Raw genomic sequence first — 21,080 nt, 5'->3', positions numbered from 1 at the left:
ACATCGACTACACATTCCAAATCAGAAGTGGGAGGAGATTTCGATGGAATTTATTGAAGGACTACCTGCATCTGACAGAAAGGATAAAATATTTGTAGTAGTCGACAAGCTCACTAAATATGCCCACTTTATGGCTATTAAAAAGACAGACACAACTAAACAAATCGTTGATGTGTTTTGTAAAAATATTTACAAATTACAAGGGTTTCCCAAGGTCATCATCAGCGACAGAGATGTAAGGTTTAAGGGAAAATTTTGGAAGGAATTCTGCCACCAAGCAAGAATATCCCTCAACATGAGTTTGGCCTATCACCCCCAAACAGATGGGCAAATGAAAATCGTTAATAAATGCTTGGAAACATATCTTTGTTGTTTTGTTACAGATAAACAAAACAGATGGACCCAGTGGCTACACTTAGCAGAATGGTGGTATAATACCATGTACCACATGTCAGCTAAGATGACAGCTTCCCAAGCCTTATATGGTTACGAGCCACCTAGGTGGATAGACTTTGCACTCCTTGATTCTAGTGTAGTACCAACAGTTAAAGACCACCTAGGAGAAAGTCAAAGGATCATCAACTTACTAAAAGAAAATCTAACCATGGCTCGTAATAGAATGAAACAAGAAGTTGATCAACACCGCTCTGAAAGAGAGTTCGAGGAGGGAGATTAGGTCTTTGATAGACTCCAACCTTATAAGCAGTTATCCCTAAAACAACGAGGCAAGAATAAATTATCACCTAAATATTATGGACCGTATCGGATAATCCAAAAAATATGTAGTGTAACTTATGGATTAAAGTTACTTGACAATTGCCGAATCCATAATACCTTTCATGTATCAAGTCTCAAGTGAGTATTAGGTAAAAGCCAAATAGCACAAACATAAATACCAAAGACCGATGGAGAAGGAAAAATAGTCCTCAAAATCGAAGTTATACTTGCTACTCGAGAAAAGGTTTTACGATCCAAGACAATAAAGGAATAGCTCATCAAATGGAAGAGGTTACCAGAGGAAGACTCGTCTTGGGAATCAGAGCGTTTCCTTCATTAACGTCCAAACCTACCTATGCTTTGAGGACAAAGCATCTTAAGGGGAGGGCAATGTTATGAATTTAAATTCATAAAGTTATTAAAATGTTAAAATATTATCTAAATAAACAAATGATTAATTATTAATCAATTAATTAACAATTAATTAATTAAATAAAGAGACATTGGTCCCAAAGGACATGTCTCTCTGATTAGGCATGGCCAGTCAACTCCTATTAAAGGAGCACCGCCTCAACGTTGTATTCATCATTCAAATATTATCAATTAATAAAATATATTACATTTAGAAACCTGTGTGTATTGTCAACAGACAATCAAAAATCAACAATTTAGAAATTAATATTTCTAACACACTGCAACAAGCTCATTTTGTACTTGAGATACTCGATTGAGATATGAAGAGACTCTTAGACTTAGACATCTTGGTGCCCCCGAGTTTCTCTCATCACTGTTTTCCGGTTCTGGTTGTCGCTTTGGTATAACTTGTTCAACGCCTCACACATTTCTTTGGCAATTTTCTTCTTGGATATATGAGGAATAATGTGATCCTTCACTCTGTCCAGGATAATTCTCCTGGATTTCATGTCCTTATTATGGGCGGTCAAAAGTGTTGCATCAGTAGGAGTAATTTGAGTTTGTGCTACAAACTCCCAAATATCATTCTACTCTAACTCCAACAGAATTCTCTCCTTCCAGATGTTGTTGTTAGACAATCCTTTCAAGCGATCTTCAAACATGAGACAGATAGCCATCTTTGTCCGACTGATCAAAACTTGCCAAAAACAACTTGCTTTGCACTCTGCTGCTGCAGATCTTTGTTGGCTGATTTGTCGATTCTGCCCAGCTTTGCCATGGTTTTTCCACTTGGCATTGTCTAGACCCAATCACGACATTTCTGTCGGCTTCGATGTCCTGCGGCCTTCTTTTGCCTGGCTGCTAATTGCGGTTGCTGTGTCCACCCGGGGCTTCAATTAGCTGCTTGACCCTCGACACCTCAACCTTGGCCACACACGACCTCTAACAACTAGCCTAGATCCTTTGCGTGTGGCTGGTTGAGTGAACGTACTCTGTGGCGATTGTAGCTCCCCCTTCTTAATGGTCTTTGTGGTCGGAACAAGCTCTGACACCATATGATGTCTAACAACCCAGTGTCTTGTGTTTGTCAACTTTGTGATCTTGACTGGCGACACTGTCGGCAACTTCTCCGTTGAAGTTGCTCTTATCTTCTCCATGTTCTCTTGGTTGGCTATGACGACTGCTATCGGCCACATCCTACCTATTGCTGCGCCCTTCGATCCTTGCATATCTTTGGATTTTACTGGTTCTACACTTTGCACATGTGTGGCTTACCATCTTTTCCCGCCCTATGGTTTCAGTTTGTCTTGGCACATGATCACTACCTTTGCGCTCGATCGACCTGGATTATCTCTGTAGCAAAGATTTCAGCCACCCCCAACACTTTTCTGTTCTCGGCAGCAGGTCTGATAGTTGAAGGATGTTGGCCCAACCACCACCTCTTTATTTTAATTTAATCTTTCGGGCCACAAAAAAAAAAAATTCCTAATTCGACCCCTGAATTTTTGTTTCGTCAGCCAACTGCGCCACACACTATACAACTTGTGATCATGACCCTCTTAAAAAATGTCCCCCTTGTATGATTGCGGCTAAACTCGGCCCCAAAGATCTAGTACAAACCTGACTTTTGCGATTCCGAGATCAATATTCTTCAGAGTTCCAACTCTGATACCATGTTAGAATACTTGTGAACCTAACACCTAATGTTTAATTCGTAGCACAAAGCTTATTGAATAAACACACAACTAGGTTCCTAACAAATTCAGCTGAAGCAAATATGACGATCTCAATCACAATGATACAAATAGATTTCTGCCCAACAAGTTTTTCATTAACAAATCCAAACTTACGTGGGCTCCCATCTTGGGATAATGGCCTACCTGAGAAAATACATAATATAATAATCTAGATTTGATCCAACAGATCTGCCTTATATCAATGCTCGATCTACAGATCTGCATCTCAAGCCTCTCTGCACTCCCTCGAACCCATCACACTGCTCACTAAGATGCCTTTCTCAATCTTGTGCTGCTGTTGTGTCTTTTTCCTCTTCTTAGCCCTGGTTTTATAACTTTACATTAAGCCAAATCCTTAACCCTAGCCCTAATCTCAAAGTGATTGACAACCGAGATTAGATCTCGCCTCACTTGAGATCGCTGGCTAAGATTAAAACTTAGTAAAGTAAATTACTTTTTCTACGTTTTTATTAGCTCAATAAGCCAACATATTCATGTGTTTTTTCACGAGTTAGACTTAGGCTAAGTTACATTAGCAACTTGCTCACACTTGAGCAAGTGTTCCAAGGAGAATGTGGGTGACTTCTGCATGCCTAGACACAAGGCCTGTGGAGTAGTACCTGCCCGATCTACACTTGAGCTGCCAAATAATTCTGCAATAAAGATTGCAGGGTTTTCTTTAAATACCCGGCTGTCCCCCAACATACAGAGCAATGTTTGTCTAGATAATTGCTTAAGAAGGCTATTTGTTGTTGACAAATGAAATCATATCATAGGTAAGCAATAGCATAACATATTGAATGAAGGGACTCATGTTAAATTGGCTCTCGGAAAAAGCAATTCTGTGAAGCTGAGATCCATAGGTTATTGTGGCTCTTGTCCTGTTTGTCCTGTTATAGTTAGCCATTGGCATATATATTGTTTATTTCCTTGATCACTAGTTGCTGGATAGTAGTATTAAAATGCTATACGCTTATACTTCTTGCCATTTTTTTTTTGGTTTTTAAATTATAGAAAAATATTACACATATTAATAACCCGCATCATCTGGTTTGTGTGCAGAGATGAAGCTTTTGTACTGATTAAATGGCGATGTACAGTAAAATTAAACTTAAATTTCAAAATAAAATATCCAGGGTTTACAATGGTGTTTGGGAACGTAATCATATCACAGAGCAAATTTTCTGTCTAGGTTTTTTTAGCCTTTTTATTATTATGTTGGGCTCTGGTGATGTATATGTTTGTGTGAATTTGGTCATATTCAATGTGCATAATTTAAGGGCAAGCTTTGTACATGATCCTTAACATGTGAAAGTATTCACCCTTTTTTATGTTGTCTTCAATGTCTTCTTGCAGCATGCAGCAATTCCAGATCTTGATAATTGCACATCTTTTTTTGGTGTTTATGATGGTCATGGAGGTAATATCAAATATACACTTACTGAACTATCAGAGTTTTAGCAGTGTTTTTTTTAATTGCATTCATATAATGCTTGTTATTAGACTTTCTTGTTTTCTCACTTGTCCAGTTGCAGTTAGTAGTCATTTGAGAACATTCCGTTAATTATCATTTTACTATTTATTAACTTTTGCTCTCAAAAATATCTTTCTAGGGCATGCCATCTACTGAATTATTGGCATTATAGTGTACCAAAAAGTAATGCGATTTTCTTCCAATCTGTATGAATCGAGGTTTGAAAAGACAATCTGTTTGAGTTTCATATTGCAAGAAATACGAAACAATGTAAATTTCTGTTTTCTTCATTTAAAAAGTACTAAAATCAAAATCATTTATTTATATAAAATGATGAATCTCATCTTAAAATCAACAAGACAAACATCTTCTATCAATTAGTGTGAGCATTTTTCTCTGTTGGATTTATAATATTTTGACTAAAATTATTCTCTTTTGAAAATGCATCATGTATTTCATCATAAACAAATATACATGTTTATCAAGATTGTCACATCAGGGAGCGAAAAAGTGATCTCACAAGTTCCCCCTTCCTTTATAAGCAAGAGAGCTATCATGTTTGCTTTGGCCCCAACTTGAATAGAATTTGTATCTTTTCTAAAATTGGCATTTGTGGCTTAAACCTGGATAGCGGAATTTGATCTAAATGTAGAAACTTTCCCAGGTTAAACATAGTACTCACCTGATGAAAAGTTACCCCACAACATTGTTTCCATTAAGAAGGAGAAACCTGTCCTTTTGATTACGTCCCACAAACTCTTGCTTGCCTCCTTGATCATCCATTTAACACCAAAAATAGACCCTTTACTATGATTTGGAGAAGTAGAGAGATTATTCTACTGAACAGCAATCCAGGTCCACGATGTTCTCGAAGCTTTGTAATTCCATATTCGATGCTTAACTGTTTCAGGTTTACAGAAAGCCAAACAACATTTATTTGTAAGACCGGTGTGATGTAATCAGTCTTCTACTGCTAGGTTCTCAACTTCTTATGAAGAACCATCCACTTAAGTACTCGAGTCCTAAAACAAGGGTGAGACTTTCAGATGCCTTGACATCACTTCATCGGCCTTGTTTCATAATGTTTATCATTCCAATTCTATTAAGATAGTTTGTTGATGCATGAGCATTGTGCACAAAAACCCAGAAGGTTGTGCAACAAAAATGAAGGTTTGTGTAGAAGATTGCAAGGGAAGAGTAATACAACAATGGAGATGACTAGTGTGCAGCAAAAGAAAGTGCTTAGGATGAGTGCATGAGGAAGAAGGAACCATGGGAGAAGTTATATGAGAAATATGCTAAGGAAAAATTAAAAACACAGAAGTGTGGAGAGTGAGGATGTACAAAGGGAGGGATTAGATGTAGAGGTTGCATAGAGCAAGCTCTCACATAGAAGATCACATACGATGTTGTGGAGAACAAAGAGAAGGCAATGTATAATATTGTGAAGCAGTATGGGAGAGTGAAGGAAGTTCAAGAGTGGTGCAACAAAAGGTTTCACATAGGGAAGGTGGAAATTTAGAAAAGGAATTGTTATGACATTCCAAAAAGTAACTATAAGTTGGTTACTATGGAGATTAAGCTGGCAATTCAGAATTAAGAGCTTGAAGTTGGGGGTAAGAAGATGAGGATAAAAAGGACAAAAATGAAGGAACAAGACTAGTTTTGATCTGTTAATTTTTGCGGTTATTTTGAAAGTGTTGACACCTGTTTGTGGTGCTTCATGAGATTTGGGGTACATGGTGTATGATTAGCCCTTGGATGGCCCATGATGGATTTGCACATTGCAGAGGGCTTACTCTGTGGTTGCTTGACCTTGGTTAGGGTTCTGCATGATATTCTTTGCTAGGGTGTTGAAAATCCAACGATAAATTTGGTGACATTCTACATAATGGTCACATGGAGATGTGTGGTGTTCCTACTTAGCAATTTTCCTAAGTAATTACCAATTTTGCAGTTTTGCCACAATAGAATTAGGAAGAGTGGGTTAGGAGGACCCCATTTGGCATTTTTGAGTTGAGGAGGCTCCAACATAGGAAAAGGAAAGCAAATCAATTTCTTAGGAAGTGGGGGCCACCCCAAGAGGAATACGCACCCCTTGGAGAAAGGCATACTTGTGGAGAGAGAAAGAGGGGAAAAGAGGGGTTGATGTATGGGGCCTGCTTGGAGAGGGAAAGCTCAATCATAAATAGGAGGAGAGGACTTACTTGGGGGCTTTTTGATCCCTTGACAAACCAACTCATCTTGTACGCTTGAGTTGTTGAGCCAAGTCTACGAGTGATCTTCAATGCATGAGATTTCTGAGGGGAAATCTCAACTCCTTTGGTGGACTTCGAATGCCACCCTAAGGGAGCCTTTGCTACATTGTGGAGGTCTTCCGGAGGAGATTCTACAAGGAGATTCGAGTCATTTGGAGACTGGGTGCATAAAGGAACCACACTCTTGTGGGGAGTGAGCTTCAGGGCAGCGCTGATTCTGGGAATTTAGGGGCACATTCCCTTGGTGTTTATAGCATGTTTGCAGTGGACTGACAGGTAGTTTGGGTGGCCATCCTCTAGGCCGTATTTCTCATTCCTTGGCATGTACAGAGGTGGCTTGACTGGGCCCTGTGCAGTCACTTGTGGAGGCTTGACAAGAAGTTTAGGGTTGATTTTTGGTAGGGGACATAAGGAGAATTGCTAGGGAGTTTGCTCAGAATTTTGGAGGGCTTTGACAGTAGAATTCTTGGGGGTACGAATTACCTAGTTGAAGGAGGAGCTCACTATAATTGGGTGTAATTTCAAAAGGTTGGAACTAGGCCCAACCCTTTCTAGGTCTTTATGGCTTTGTTGAGGAGAGACCAAGGCTAATTTTATAGAATTTTCTGAGCACTCTAGAGGGGTCAAACAATAGTCTCTTTCCAACCAGCAGTTGTAGATTTCCAGGGCCAACACAGAGCTCGTAGAAGGATTACTTCCTAGCATCCGGGCAACACAATTTCTCATGTGGGGTTTGTCTAGCTTGCTTTAGCAAGCCCAAGTGCATATATTCCACACATATATTATACCATTCCTCTTTGATAAAATGGCTCCACTTGGAGCAATTTTTGGCTAAATTCATGGGTGTCTGATTGCATGTTGAATTTTTGTGTTGCATGTGAAGTTTTTGTTTTGATTATCACTTAAATTCCTAGTAGGAATATTACAGTAGTATCAAAGCACCGGTCTTGGCTCAGTTGTGGGGGAAATCTTCTATGATCACAGGAGAGAAGCAAAACATCACTTACAGGAGGCATAAGTATAGGAGCTGGGAGAGGGAATTGGAGATCACACCTGATATTGAGAGCCTAGAACAGGAGGTAGAAGAAGTAGACATGGTGGAACCCATGAGCAATGAGAGGCATCATTCAATAGCCTTTTGAAGGCTTTGAGTGACCTGGCAAAGGGTTGGAAAGAAATGTTGGAAGATATTAAGCAGTAGAATCGAGACAAGAGAATTCACCAAGATTTTGTGTTTGGGGAGACTTCCGGGGCTTCCCACCAGTATGACCATCATTCCCCTTTGACTCACCCACATGCTTTTAGTGGGCCAACCCGAACTACATTGCCCACGTTTTTTCCTTCAGGAGGTCGATGAGCAGGCTGGGCAAGATTAGGTGCCTATGGGAGAGTATTTCCAGGAGTGGCAGTCGATGGGGGATGCATTTCGAGTTGCACTGACCTTACGGGATTTCTGCCAGCTCAAGCGTAATGATGTAACATACTATTGAGAGGATGTATCTCCCCACATTTGATGGGTCATCCAAGTGCACAACTAGGGCATGGTTGAGAATTTAGACATGTATTTTCAGCTTTTAGCCAGATGACTGAGGTGGAAGCCATCAAAATGGCTACCTTGCAATTGGAGGGGGAGGCACACGATTGGTGGTTCCATGGGTTCACCACGCTAGGGCATGCTAGCGTGACTTGCTATGAGGACTTCACTCTGAGGGTGGTGGAGCGTTTTAACATGAGGGATCAAGAGGCACATTTCAGAGAGCTGACACAGCTCAAGTAGACAGGCAGCCCTGAGCACTACATATAAGAGTTTCTAAAGGTGTCAGTGATGGTGCCAGATTTGTCAGATGCTAGGAAAGTCTATACCTTTGCAGAGGGGTTGGTTGAACCCTTGCGTGGGCTATTGTTAAAATTGGAAACTAGGGCCAAATTCCACCTTCGGACCACTCATATGATGGAGATGATTATTGCATTGGATTCCTCTTTTCGAGAGGTCCAATTTTGATATAAAGATCATCTCATTCTGACAAGCAGAAATGGAATTTTGAATTTATTCTCTCTCATGCACAAATTGTCAAGGTCGGCCTCAGTGAAATGTAGGCTCAAAAGCACAACATATGTGTCTTCTCACCCTCAACAAAGTGTATAAATAGGAGTGACCCCTCTCCTCATTTGGACATCGCTCATCTCATCACATCTCTCTTTCCTCTCTTGATTGGTTCTTACAGCTTAAGAGGTAGCCTTCTCTACTTCGCACGTGTGAAAGGAGGACGAATTTCTGGGTTTGTTTGCTGGCCGAATTTCAAGAAAATAGAACAACGTTGACCAGGGCTCCTTTGACCAGCGTTGACTTCATTTTTGAGGGTAGAAATCTGATTTTTGAAGGCCGCATTTATTGGCACAGATTTCGAGTAGTTTGGGACAATTTGACTAGGGTTGACTTCAATGTTGACTGCAAAATTTACAGCTGTGTTTTCTCTCTCCTTTGACTGGTTTGACCGAACAGTTTTGGGCTGACTTTGATTCTCTCGGAAGGCTAAATTGATCTACTGTTGACCAAGCTGCTTGGAGGGCATTTTGGGGCTGCTTTGACCAACGCAGACTTTTTGGTTAGGGTTGCAGTTGACTGCTGATTTTGACAGGACTGTTTTGGGCAAGTTAATTTGATATTTGTACTCTCTCTCTCTGCTGAACTATTGAAGAATAATAAGAATATTTGATCAAAGGGTTTCCCCACATTGGGGTTTTTACCTGGCATTTGCCACATCTTGTGTCCTCTTGACTTTGACTCTCTTGGAAGGCTAAATTGATCTATTGTTGACTGAGCTGCTTGGAGGACATTTTGGGGTTGCTTTGACCAACGTAGACTTTTTGGTTAGGGCTGCAGTTGATTGTTGATTTTGACAGGACTGTTTTGGGCAAGTTAATTTGATATTTGTACTCTCTCTCTCTCTCTGCTGAACTATTGAAGAATAATAAGAATATTTGATCAAAGGGCTTCCCCACATTGGGGTTTTTACCTAGCATCCGCCACATCTTGTGTCCTCTTGTCTTGGCTTGTCTTCTATACATGTTTTATGTTCTATCTTCATTTACTCATTGTATTTAAGTTATTATGATTGCTACTGAATATAATTGGAAATTGTCATTGGGCTGATAAAGAACATTGAAGTAAATTGTGCTAAACCATAGAACATACCATTGTTATCTAAAATTAAAATGGTATCAGAGCCTAGGTGAAGACAAAGCCCAAGCAAGAGTGAGGAAAAACAATCACTAAGGGAAGATGTTGGACAAGGACTTGGAACTAGTCCCAATGACGAGTATATCTTACTTCAAATCCAAGGACAACCTTAAGGACAAATCCGACTATCATGCATGGAAGATGTCTCTAGATTTGACATTGAAAGAAAATGATGCCATGGAATATGTCAAAGGAATAATAGTGGAGCCTCCTTCAAATGCATCCGTCCCTGCACAAACAAAGTATAAGAAATGTGAGGTTAAAGCTAAGAAAATTATTGTTGATTCTATTCACAAGCCTTTGGTTGCCTATATTTTTGATTTGGAAACATCCAAGGAGATGTATGACAAGCTAGTTGGGATGTTCAAAGTAAATAATGCAAATCAAGTTCTCTTTCCCAAGAACATGTTGAAAGACATCAATATGGATAGGGGAGAATCCATCCAATCCTACTTCATGAGGATTACTGAGATCAAGAAGGATCTCCTATCTATTGGAGAAGTCATTGCACTTGGAGGCCTTACAAGAGAATGGGATGTGTTCAACACCACCATCCTCAACAATGACAGGATTCCGGGATTTGATGAATTATTGGCTAGATGCACTCAAGAAGAAATAAGGATGATGGAAAGAAATAAGCCCTCAAATGGAAACAATCCTATCGCCTTCTCCGCTCATACTAAGAGGAAGAACAATGCTGGTCCAAGAAATCAAGGTCAAGGGTTTAAGCTAAGATTCAAAGAAGGAAGAAAAGGAAGATGCTTCAATTGTAACAGGTTTGGCCACTTTGCTAGAGAGTGTCCTCACAATAAGGATACTCCAAGAGATGATGACAACAATAAGAACAACTTCAAAGGCAATGGAAATCAAAGGAACAACAGGTTCAACAACTAAGGAAAGAGGAATGCTCCCACTGCTTGAAATGGAAATGGTCGTCCTCCCAAGAAGTCAAGAGACTCCAAGTATGAAGAATTTAATGTTGTAAAGCAAAAATAATTTTATCTTATGTTTGCGCTCACCACTGCCTCTCCTTTGGATACATTAGATCATTGGTTGATTGATAGTGGTGCCTCAAGGCACTTCACTGAATACAAAGAAGCTCTCTCTAACTTGATTGAAAATAAGACGAATATGGAGATTATACTTGGGGATAATGCCACTTATCTTGTGAAAGAAATTGGGATTGTTACTCTCCACTTCAATCAAGGTCAAACTTTTCATTTACGAGAAGTGCTATATGTACTTGATCTAAAAAAGAACTTGGTCTCTATTTCTGTGATGGAAGATAAAGGTTTTAAGGTGACATTCATTGATGGGAAAGTTTGTGTTTGGAAAAGAAACCCAAGAGATGCGTTCACTCTTGGATTCAGGGTTGAAGGTCTTTATCAGATTAGAGGAGGTCCGTTGGGAGCAATGACTAGTGATACTTTTCTTCAATTCGAATTATGGCACCGAAGATTTGCTCACCTTCATTTCAAAGCCTTACCTGATGTAAGGAAGATGGTCACAAGTACGCCCGAATTCAACTTAGATCATGAAGGTGTTTGTCAAGGTTGTGAAGCTGGAAAACATACAAGGGGACCATTCCCCTCAAGTGAAACTCAAACCACCGATATTCTTCAATTGGTCCATTCTGATCTATTAGGTATGTTGCCCGTGACATCTTTGGGTGGATATTTGTACTATGCTATTTTTGTGGATGACTTCTCTCGCAAAACATGGATCTATTTCTTAAAGAAGAAGGATGAAGTGTTCAAATGGTTTCGCTTTTTCAAAGCCTTGGTCGAGAATCAAACAGGAAACAAGATCAAAATATTGAGGACCGATAATGGGACCGAATATGAGTCATGAATTCAAAGACTATTGTAGAGAAGTCGACATTAAGAGGAAGACCACTACTGCATATACTCTTGAACAAAATGGTGTTGCCAAAAGGAAGAATCGTACTATCATAGAAGCTACCTGTGCCATGCTTCATGATCAAGGTCTTCTGAAGTTCTTATGGTGAGAAGCTGCCAACATTGTTGTGTATGTTCAAAACAGATACCCGCATCATGCTTTGGACTTCAAGACACCCGAAGAAGTTTTCACCGGTAAAAAACCTGATGTTTCTCATTTTAGAATTTTTGGTTGTCCAATATATTTTCATGTGCTGAAAGAGAAAAGAAACAAACTAGATGCATTTGGGAAGAAAGGAACATTTGTGGGCTACAGTGAAACTTCGAAGGCATATAGAATCTATGTGCCTGGTCAAAGGGAAGTGGAATTAAGTCATGATGTCACTTTCAATGAAGATTTTGCTCTTAGGAAGGTCTGAGATCTTCCTATCCCTAGGAAGGACAATGATGATGCTGATGCAAAAAAGCAGGATGAACCTCTGTCTGATGAACCAATCCCTGATGTTGAAGGTCCGATGGGTCCAATTGATCCACCTCCTAGTGAGTCCACTACTTCAAGAAAAAGACCTTTGTGGCTCAAAGATACTCAAAGGTACTCTTGGATACTTTGCACAAAGGGGGACATTTCGTGAAAGTAAGAAGCCGAACGGGTACCAAGGGTACTTAGCTACCTTGAGTACCATTATACAATGTGAGCCTTGCACATTCGAAGAAGCCGTGAAACACCAAGTTTGGAAGGATGCGATGAACGAGGAATATGAGTCGATCATGAAGAATGTAATGTTCCTAAATAGGAATATAAGTGATATACAAAGCATGCAAACAATCTAGCAATTAGAAAAACAAAATATACATTAAGCACCCATGGAAACACTAGAAATAGAGAATTGCCGAGCCATTTTGTTACTTCTTCAGGAGAAAATACAATAGTAAAAGAGAATGGTGCACCTGGGCTTGTCTCAATGGACAAGCATGACAAAACTCAAGAGAGAAAATGCTGAACTGAAGGTTGCTACAACTGTTGCACCAAACTGAACTGCGTTGCCCTAGAAAACTATTTTTTTCTGCTGACTTTGAAGGGCTGGAATCATTGCTTCTTGTGCTCAAAAAACTATGAGATTTCAGCTCCTTGCTCCTTGGCCTAAACCCAGAAAAACTCTCGAAGGAATTGGCGAAATGTTGATGTTGGAATTTTGGCCCAAATTCCCCTTAGCTCCTTGAGCTACTGGCTCAGTTGGGACCCCTGTTTGACCCCTTAGATATGCCTAGAAAATTCTATAAAATTAGAAGTGTGATCCTTGCCCAAAACACAGAAAAACCTAGAAAGGAATTTAGCTAGTTTAGACTTCTGAAATTCGACCCCCTTGGAACCCAGCTTCAACTGCAACTGCAAAACTCGGCCTGCTGGAATCTACCTGTAAATCCTCCTGGAAATGAAACCAAAGTGCTGGGCTGACCTCTGCTATCAATCCCTTGACTTCCCAGATGGGCTTCTAGCTTATGGCACGTGTTCCTTAGCTCCACGAAATCGCTGGACTGGCCCTCTACGCTGTCCCAAGTCCAGTAATTTGAACTGCTGGGACGCTAGCTCTGTTGGCTCTGAAAATCACAAGAAAGGCTGGCCCTTTGCTGCGCTCCTAATCCTCTAACTCTCCTGGAAAATGCTTGATCAATGATAGCTCCAAACTCCCCTTGCGTATTCTCCAACTAGCTAGAAATACGCACTCCCTGTTGTGGCTGAATGGTAGTGCTGTAACACATTCCTGGAACTCCTGAAATACTTATGGCACTGTCTCTCTAGGGCGGGCATGGATGGTCCCCCGAAGTAGAGGTTGTGTCTCCCGCTGGAGAGATTCGTGGCTAAACAACCGGTTGACTCAGCTAAACAACAGAGCGGACAATCAAGTAATTTTGATTGCAAGGTAGAAGAATGAATCCAAAATGAGAGCTACTCCCTCCTTATAACTCCTTGGGCCTCCCTAGCCTCATGTGTGCCCCTCCATCCGCCTATTCGACTTTCCTTCCAAGCTATTTGAATGGGTCAATTCGAACTCCCATGTGGGTGGCCCCCACATTGCATTAGCAACCAAATAAAGTCGAATTGCGTCCTAAGTCCCTAAGTCGAAAATGATGGGTTCTCTTCCTTAGCCAAAATTGTGCAAAATTGTGTAGCAGTACTCTGTTACAAATGTATTTGAGAAGGGACATGACAAAGAATGATGTCTGGGATGTGGTTCCTAGACCCAAGGACAAGTCAGTGGTCACTTCAAAATTGCTCTACAAGATCAAACATGGAGTTAATGGGAGCGCTGAAAAGTTCAAGGCCAAATTTGTTGCTCGAGGCTTCTCTCAAAAGGAAGGAGTAGACTATGATGAGATATTTGCACCGATTGGCCGATATACCACCATCCGTTCAATCATAGCCCTTGCTGCTTCACAAGGATGCAGTGTACACCAGATGGATGTCAAAACTACCTTCTTGCATGGCTCGCTTAAAAAGGAAGTCTATGTGGAACAACCTGAGGGGTTCAAAGTTCAAGATCATGAGACACATGTATGCAAGTTGAAAAAAGCCCTCTATGGGTTGAAGCAAGCCCTTAGGGCTTGGTATGAGAGGATTGATAGCTATCTTTTGAAGCTGGGATTTACAAGGAGCGATGCTGACCCGAACCTATAGTTCAAGGTTGAAAAGGACAAGCCTCTCATTCTGGTCCTTTATGTGGATGATCTCTTTCTGACAGGTGATGACCCTCTCATTCATCAATGCAAGAGGGAGTTAGCTTCCGAGTTTGAGATGAAAGACTTGGGATTGATGCACTACTTCCTAGGGCTAGAGGTCTGGCAAAGCCAGGTGAGATTTTCCTTTCTCAAGGAAAATACATTGTGAAGCTACTTGAGAGATGTGGGATGGTGGATTGCAAGTCCGTGACTACTCCGATGGAACTCAACTTTAAGAAGCTATGTGGAAGTGCTGTTAGGCCTGGATTAGCGAACCCTTTCGAGTATCACCAACTTGTGGGGGCCTTGATGTTCTTGGTCAACTCCCGTCCTGACATATGCTTCACTGTGAACACGTTGAGTCAATTTATGGTCGAGCCTCATCACATTCATTGGATTGTTGCTAAGAATCTCTTGAGATATGTCCGAGGCACAATCCACTAGGGACTGAGATACATTGTTGGGAACTTGAGGTTGCATGGAAATTCAGATACTAACTACGCTGGTAGTGTGGTGGATCGTAAGAGCAATTTTGGGTGCTGCTTCTCTTTGGGGTCTGCTTCAATATCTTGGATGAGCGAGAAGCAAAAATCAGTTTCACTAAGCACTGTTGAAGCCGAATACGTTGCTACGAGTATGGCTTGTTGTGAAGCTGTTTGGTTGAGAAAGCTCTTCAGTGAGCTATTTGAGCACGTGCTGGATACCACCATTATCTTCTACGACAACCAAAGTGGGATTCTCTTATTAAGGAATCCCGTGTTCCATGACCCCTCCAAGCACATTGATATCAGGTACCACTTTATCCGGGATATGGTACAACGGGGAGCAATAAGGCTCCCACACATCAGGATGAACCAACAGGTCATAAACATTCTCATGAAGCCTTTGGGCAAGGTCAAATTCTTAACCTTCCGAGAGAGACTTGGAGTCGTGGAACGACCCTCCTATGTGGGTCCCATATGAGTTGGACACTGAGCTCTAGGAGCTTCTGGGGGCTTGGGGTACTTCTTGGAGCTATGAGCGACCATAAGGTGAGTGGTTCTCCTTCCCTTAGTGGTGCGCTAGTTACTGGGTGAGTGGTTCACCTTCCCCTGTGATACCTCATTATGCTTGACGTGTGTCGGGTGAGTGGTTCACCTTTTCCTACCCGGACATATGTATGTAGGGTGAGGGGTTCACCTTCCCCTACGATTGACATATGCATAAGTTGAGTGGTTCACCTTTTCCTATGGCATATGAGCAGGATGAGTGGTTCACCTTCTCCTGTTGATGCCCCGGCTCACATCCTACCCATAGAGTCCGAGAGTCATGGGAAGTACCTCTCATCTGGCCAATGAGTTGGGAAAAGATGGTTAGGGACGAGAGAACTACCGATGGACGAATCATGTACTGTCGTACACCCTATGACTAAGATGTATGGTGTTCAACAATGTTAAGTCGTGTCACATGTGAGTTTTGTTTGCTAGGGGATTATAAGAAGATTTTTTTTTGACAAATGAAAAATAACTAACAAGAAGGTTAGAGCGGGTGGGAGTACATAGAGTAATTCTACACTATAATGCACTCAACATAAGGAAGATGAAGATCAACAGTCTTGAGGTATGAGAAAGGTCTAAAATTCACTATTCAAGGTGGTATAGTCTACATAAAAGTTATTTGGTGTAGGATGCATATTAATGAGTATAGAGAGTTGAGGGAAATTTGTTGTGCAACATTAGTAGAGAAATATTTTTGCAAGGATTGAGGTGAGCGAAGGAAGCAATAGATGAAGGGAAAAGGTAGGCACTATAGAAGAGATGCTAATTCTCTTGGAAAAATATGTGGCAAAGGCCTTAAACATTTTAAACGGTGTGGGCGTCAATATGGCCACCAGGAAAGCTATCATCTCACTTATGGAGATGAAGGCCACAATTTGTTTGATTGCCCATAGAGGAATGACATAAGGAAGGTTGAACCGAGAACTTGTTAGTAGAGGGAGATGAGTTTGAGGATGGACATATAATTGTCACAACAAATTGAAAGAGTAGAGGACTTGATTATGCCTAGAGGTAGGATAGCATTGGAATAGTCGATACTATATGAACAAAAGTAGCTAAGAAATAGTATTGTTATAACATGATGAAAATTTGGAGGTAAGTGCTATAAGTTCATAATAAATTGTGGTTGTTCAAAAATATGGTTGCTACTAAGTAGGGAAGTTGGGATTAGATAGGCAGAAGCATCCTCGACCATATACGATGTTTTGTTCCAAGAAGGCTATGGGTTGATGGTGATGGATCAATGTGGAGTCTCTTTTCACATAGGTGAATATAGGGATGAAATTTTGTGCAATGTTATTCTCATGGATGCTTGTTAGTTGATAGGGAGAGGATGGTAGTTTGATCAAGGCATAGTGGGTTTAGACAAGAATTTAATTATTGTGATTGCATCATGGAAAAGGCATAGAAGTTTTACATTTAATGAGGAGTGGAGATAGAGAGATTGTTTATGATGTGTATGAGCTAAAAATGCAATTAAGGGTCTTGCGTGATATAAACATTAGTGGCTGTAGAACTATCACTGTAAAGGGTCTGCGAGCCATAAACACTCACATATTACTTGATTATATCTTTTGTATTTCAATTGTACAATTAATGAAGAACTACTCATTGTATTGTTTTTCATGTTTTAGATAATACTAGTATACTTTATAAATGGTAGCAAAGTCATTGTATGTTCTCAGATTCTTTTAACATGAATGTGGCAATGAAGGAAACAAATCTTTCCCATCACAAGTTTGTGGAAAAGGTGGATTGGTCCTTTATAACAATTTGTTAAATAGAATGTATTGTGGATTATATGTTTTTTTCTCTAGAAACCATGGTGAAAATCTAGGTGTTCTTTTATGATTTGCATAGAAGTTCGCCCATGCTTTAGCCCTGTTGCCACCTTAACCCACACCTAAGATTATCGTGGAGAAAATCCTTAACTCCACTTGGTGTGGCCTTGGGGGCAAGTTTCGAATTGAGGCTGTCACTCGCCATGGTGGCAAGTTTGGAGTTGAGGCTGTCACTCACCTTGGGGACAAGTTTGGAGTTGAGGCTGTCACTCAATTTTCAACTCCTCAGTCTAGGCTTACTTCTAGTGAAGCCAAGGGGGTGGACCCTAAAAGATATCTAAGGTTTAGCTAACTCAAAGCAAGCAAGTCAATTTTCTAGGAGTTAATACAAGATGATCAACATACACTTAAAATATATAACATCAATTACATTTACAAGCTCAATGAGCACTTGCATCAAAATAAATATGGCGAGATAAGACTAGTGCCCAAATGTCAATACTTGCTAAAATTTTCCAAGTAAAGATATACTTCTGCAAAATAAAGCTTGGAAAGAAGAAAAAGTGCCACAAGTGATAGATGCTTCCAAAGTAAATGACAAGTTATACCTTTAGCAAGTGCTACAACTTAAAAATTCTTGAAAATGAAATAAATGCTCATCAACTTGGAAAATACTTAAATACTCAATATGATGCTTGAAAAATAAATAAATGAAGATTTCCAAACACAAGCTGAAATATTGATTCCGTCTTGTAGTGTGATGAGATTATCTTGGTAAATTTTAAGCTAGTCTGAAGTTCTAAAATAGGTTCCAAAATAACTGCTTCCCCAAACCTCACCCTTGCTTAGGCACTAAAAATGTTGCCTCCTTAACCCACATTTGGGGTTTATTGTAGAGAAAATCCTTAACTCCACTTGGTGTGGCCTTGGGGGTGTTGACCACTCATGTGTCAACCACTCCTTGAGCAGAGTATAGTGCAGAGCAATCAATTTTTATTTTTATATTTTATTTTTTCCGTAGATTTCATCATCATCTTGTAACTTCTGGTCATCATAATGTAATCCAAATTCCGCTGCCTTGTTGGTCTTGATGTAAAAATGATTCTAGTATGTCTATAAATCGATGTAAAACATCTAGGTAAGCCTATGATTTTTGCCAAAGAGTTTCACTCTAGGGAGTTTTTTTTCCTCCGCCAATTAAAAGGGGAATGCACACTTTCCAAAAAGGGATTAAATTCAAAATGAAGAAAAAGTTTCATTTCCAAGGTAGAGAAGACCCACAAAAAATTCGTTGAGCCAGAAGGAAAATATGTAATATCCCTAAGGGAAAATTAATAGTAAATAATCAAAGAAAAATAGACAACACATCACAAAAATCGAAATAGACAATCAGACCATGAAAATGCTTCCACTACAGTGCTGTTTACTCATTTTATCAAATGGGAAAGGTGTACAATCAAGGTGCCAGAATGTGTGCACCTGGGCTTTGTTTTAGCAAGCTAGCAAAGTCCTCAATGATCCCTAAATCACCCTCCTTCAAGCCCTGTCAATTCGGCCCAATTGTTGCGTTGTAAAACCCAAAAAATGGTGTTGTTGCTTGAAATGAAGAGCAGCTAGAGCCCTCTCTATTGCTCAGAAAATTTTGGGAATTTAATCTGACCTCTACTCAAGAAACACAGAATAACCCACGAAGGGTTTGGTGAAAGTTTTACACTGGAATTTCGACCCCCTTGAGCTTGACTAGCTCTCTAGCTGGGAAATTCGCCTCTTGAATGATCTGCTGCTGAAATGCCTCCAAAGTACCTACAAACCCTGTTAGAAGGCTTCCCAAGCCTTCCCACCAATTCTCCACCTCAAATTCCCTTATCTCCCCACACTCCCGGAATGCCTCTATCAATGATTGCGTAGTCCCTGCGCTGCTATGGCTCTCTTTGCTGCTGCAAATCGACCTCCTGTTGCTGGTGTGGATTATGCTGAAGAAGAACTCCCTCCTTGGGCTGGCACTCGAAGTCCACTGAAGCAAGGGCTGGGATTTCCGCTCGGAAACACATGGTGTGCTGAACAACACATGCAGACTTGGCTCACTGCTCATGCGTGCTCTTGTCAAAGACAAATTTGAAAATGATGAATGATGACCAAAAATGAGAGCTCCTCCCTCTTTTATCGAAGTGCTTCCAAGGCTGCCCATGTGGGCTCACATCGACTTCCACCCAACTTCTTTGAGCCAATGAAAGCATATTCTCCTTGTGGGCTGAAAATTCCTTTGTGGTGGCCCCCACGTTCCACCAAAGCCACAATTTTTCATGAGCCTATAGTTGGAGTGCCTCTTAGGCCAAAAATCACATATGGTTCCCCTATGCCCCCTTTTTCCTAAGTGAGATAATGTGAGTGCCAAAATTGATATGAATTTCGATATTCCCTTAGTGAAACACTAAGCAAGAATATCACAACCATCCTCGCCAAAACGATGCTTGTCCTCAAGGAATTGCAAAGAAGGATGCTACAGTATCTGTTCTCCCTCCTAGGTGGTATCCTCATCTGGTAGATTCCTCCATTGAATCAGAAATTCCTTGATGACCCTATTACGTAGGTGCCTCTCTCTGGAATACAAAATGGCCTCTGGTTCCAACACCAAATGACCTTCATGATCCATAGGGGTAACTCTATAGTAGTGGTGACTTGTTGCTCTAGTGCCTTCTTGAAGTAAGACACATGAAAAACGTTGTGCACCCGACTCCCCGGTGGTAGCTCCAACTCATATGCTACCTCCCCCATCTTCCGAGCAACACGATAGGGCCCATAGAATCGGGGTTTGAGTTTTTCAGCCCCCTTCTGCTTAAGCATAGACCGCTGGTATGGTTGGAGCCTCAAAAAGACCAAGTCCCCAACTTCAAACTGCCTCTCAACTCCGCCCCTATATGGATAAAGCTTGTGTTGATTCTGGGCCATTGGCAAGTTGTCTTTTAGAGCCCTCAAGATGTCTTGGCTCTCCTATATCCAGTCCTTGGCCCTTGGGGCCTTGCTGTCTCCAAACATAACGTCAACAAAAGACAATGCATCATAACCATATAGGGCTCGAAATGGTGACATACCTATAGACATGTGATGCGTAGTGTTGTAGCAGTATTCCCCCAAATGCAGCCATCGTATCCATGCCTTCTGCTGCCCTATCACATAGTTACGCAAGTAGCCCTCCAACCACTTGTTAACTATCTCCGTTTGTCCATCCATCTATGGGTGGTAACTGGTACTCGGGGTGAGTTCCATACCCACCAATCTAAATAACTCTTGCCAAAACCCACCCATGAACTTGCTGTCCCGGTCACTAACAATGGTTTTGGGGAGACCATATAGCCGAAATACCTCCCCGAAAAAGAATTCGGCCACTTGTGAGGCCGAGTACCGGGCTGGAATGGCAAAGAAATGAGCGTACTTCGTCAAGCGATCCACCACCACATATATGTAGTCCTTTCCTTGTACTGTGGGCAACTCAGTGATGAAATCCATTGATATGCTTTCCCGTTTTCCCTCTGGAATGGGAAGCAGCTATAATAGACCAGCGGGGTGTGTCTACTCTCCCTTGTTTCACTGACATGTGTCACACTCTCGTATATGCCTTAGATGTCCTCCTTGAGGCCCTTCCATGCAAAGCGCTCGCCAATGGTTCGATATGTCTTCGTAAACCCCTTATGCCCTGCTAGTGTTGAATCATGGGCAGCCTACAGAATCTTCTCCCTCAGTGGGGAGTCGGGTACCAAGTAAATCCGATCTCGGTAGTAGATCACTTCATTTATCACCCGATACTG

The 21,080-nt window shown here is 41.0% G+C and overlaps 1 protein-coding gene across 13 annotated transcripts in view; it reads left to right on the top strand.

The window, feature by feature from the left end:
• LOC149141320 (putative protein phosphatase 2C 60) overlaps nucleotides 1-21,080 on the top strand; it is a 116,848-nt gene that overhangs the window by 39,211 nt on the left and 56,557 nt on the right. For all 13 annotated transcript variants that reach the window (XM_089447389.1, XM_089447384.1, XM_089447386.1 and 10 more), the window contains one exon: nucleotides 4,224-4,287. In XM_089447389.1, the coding sequence (XP_089303515.1) occupies nucleotides 4,224-4,287 (64 nt within the window). The remainder of the gene's footprint in view (nucleotides 1-4,223; nucleotides 4,288-21,080) is intronic.

The sequence above is a fragment of the Pinus tabuliformis genome, chromosome X (genome assembly GCF_031772625.1).
Source record: "Pinus tabuliformis cultivar Carrire ecotype Pingquan chromosome X, CPIR1, whole genome shotgun sequence".
Classification (NCBI taxonomy): Eukaryota; Viridiplantae; Streptophyta; class Pinopsida; order Pinales; family Pinaceae; genus Pinus; species Pinus tabuliformis.
The sequence above is the reverse complement of the archived record's forward strand: the minus strand, read 5'-3'. Positions and strand labels throughout refer to the sequence as shown.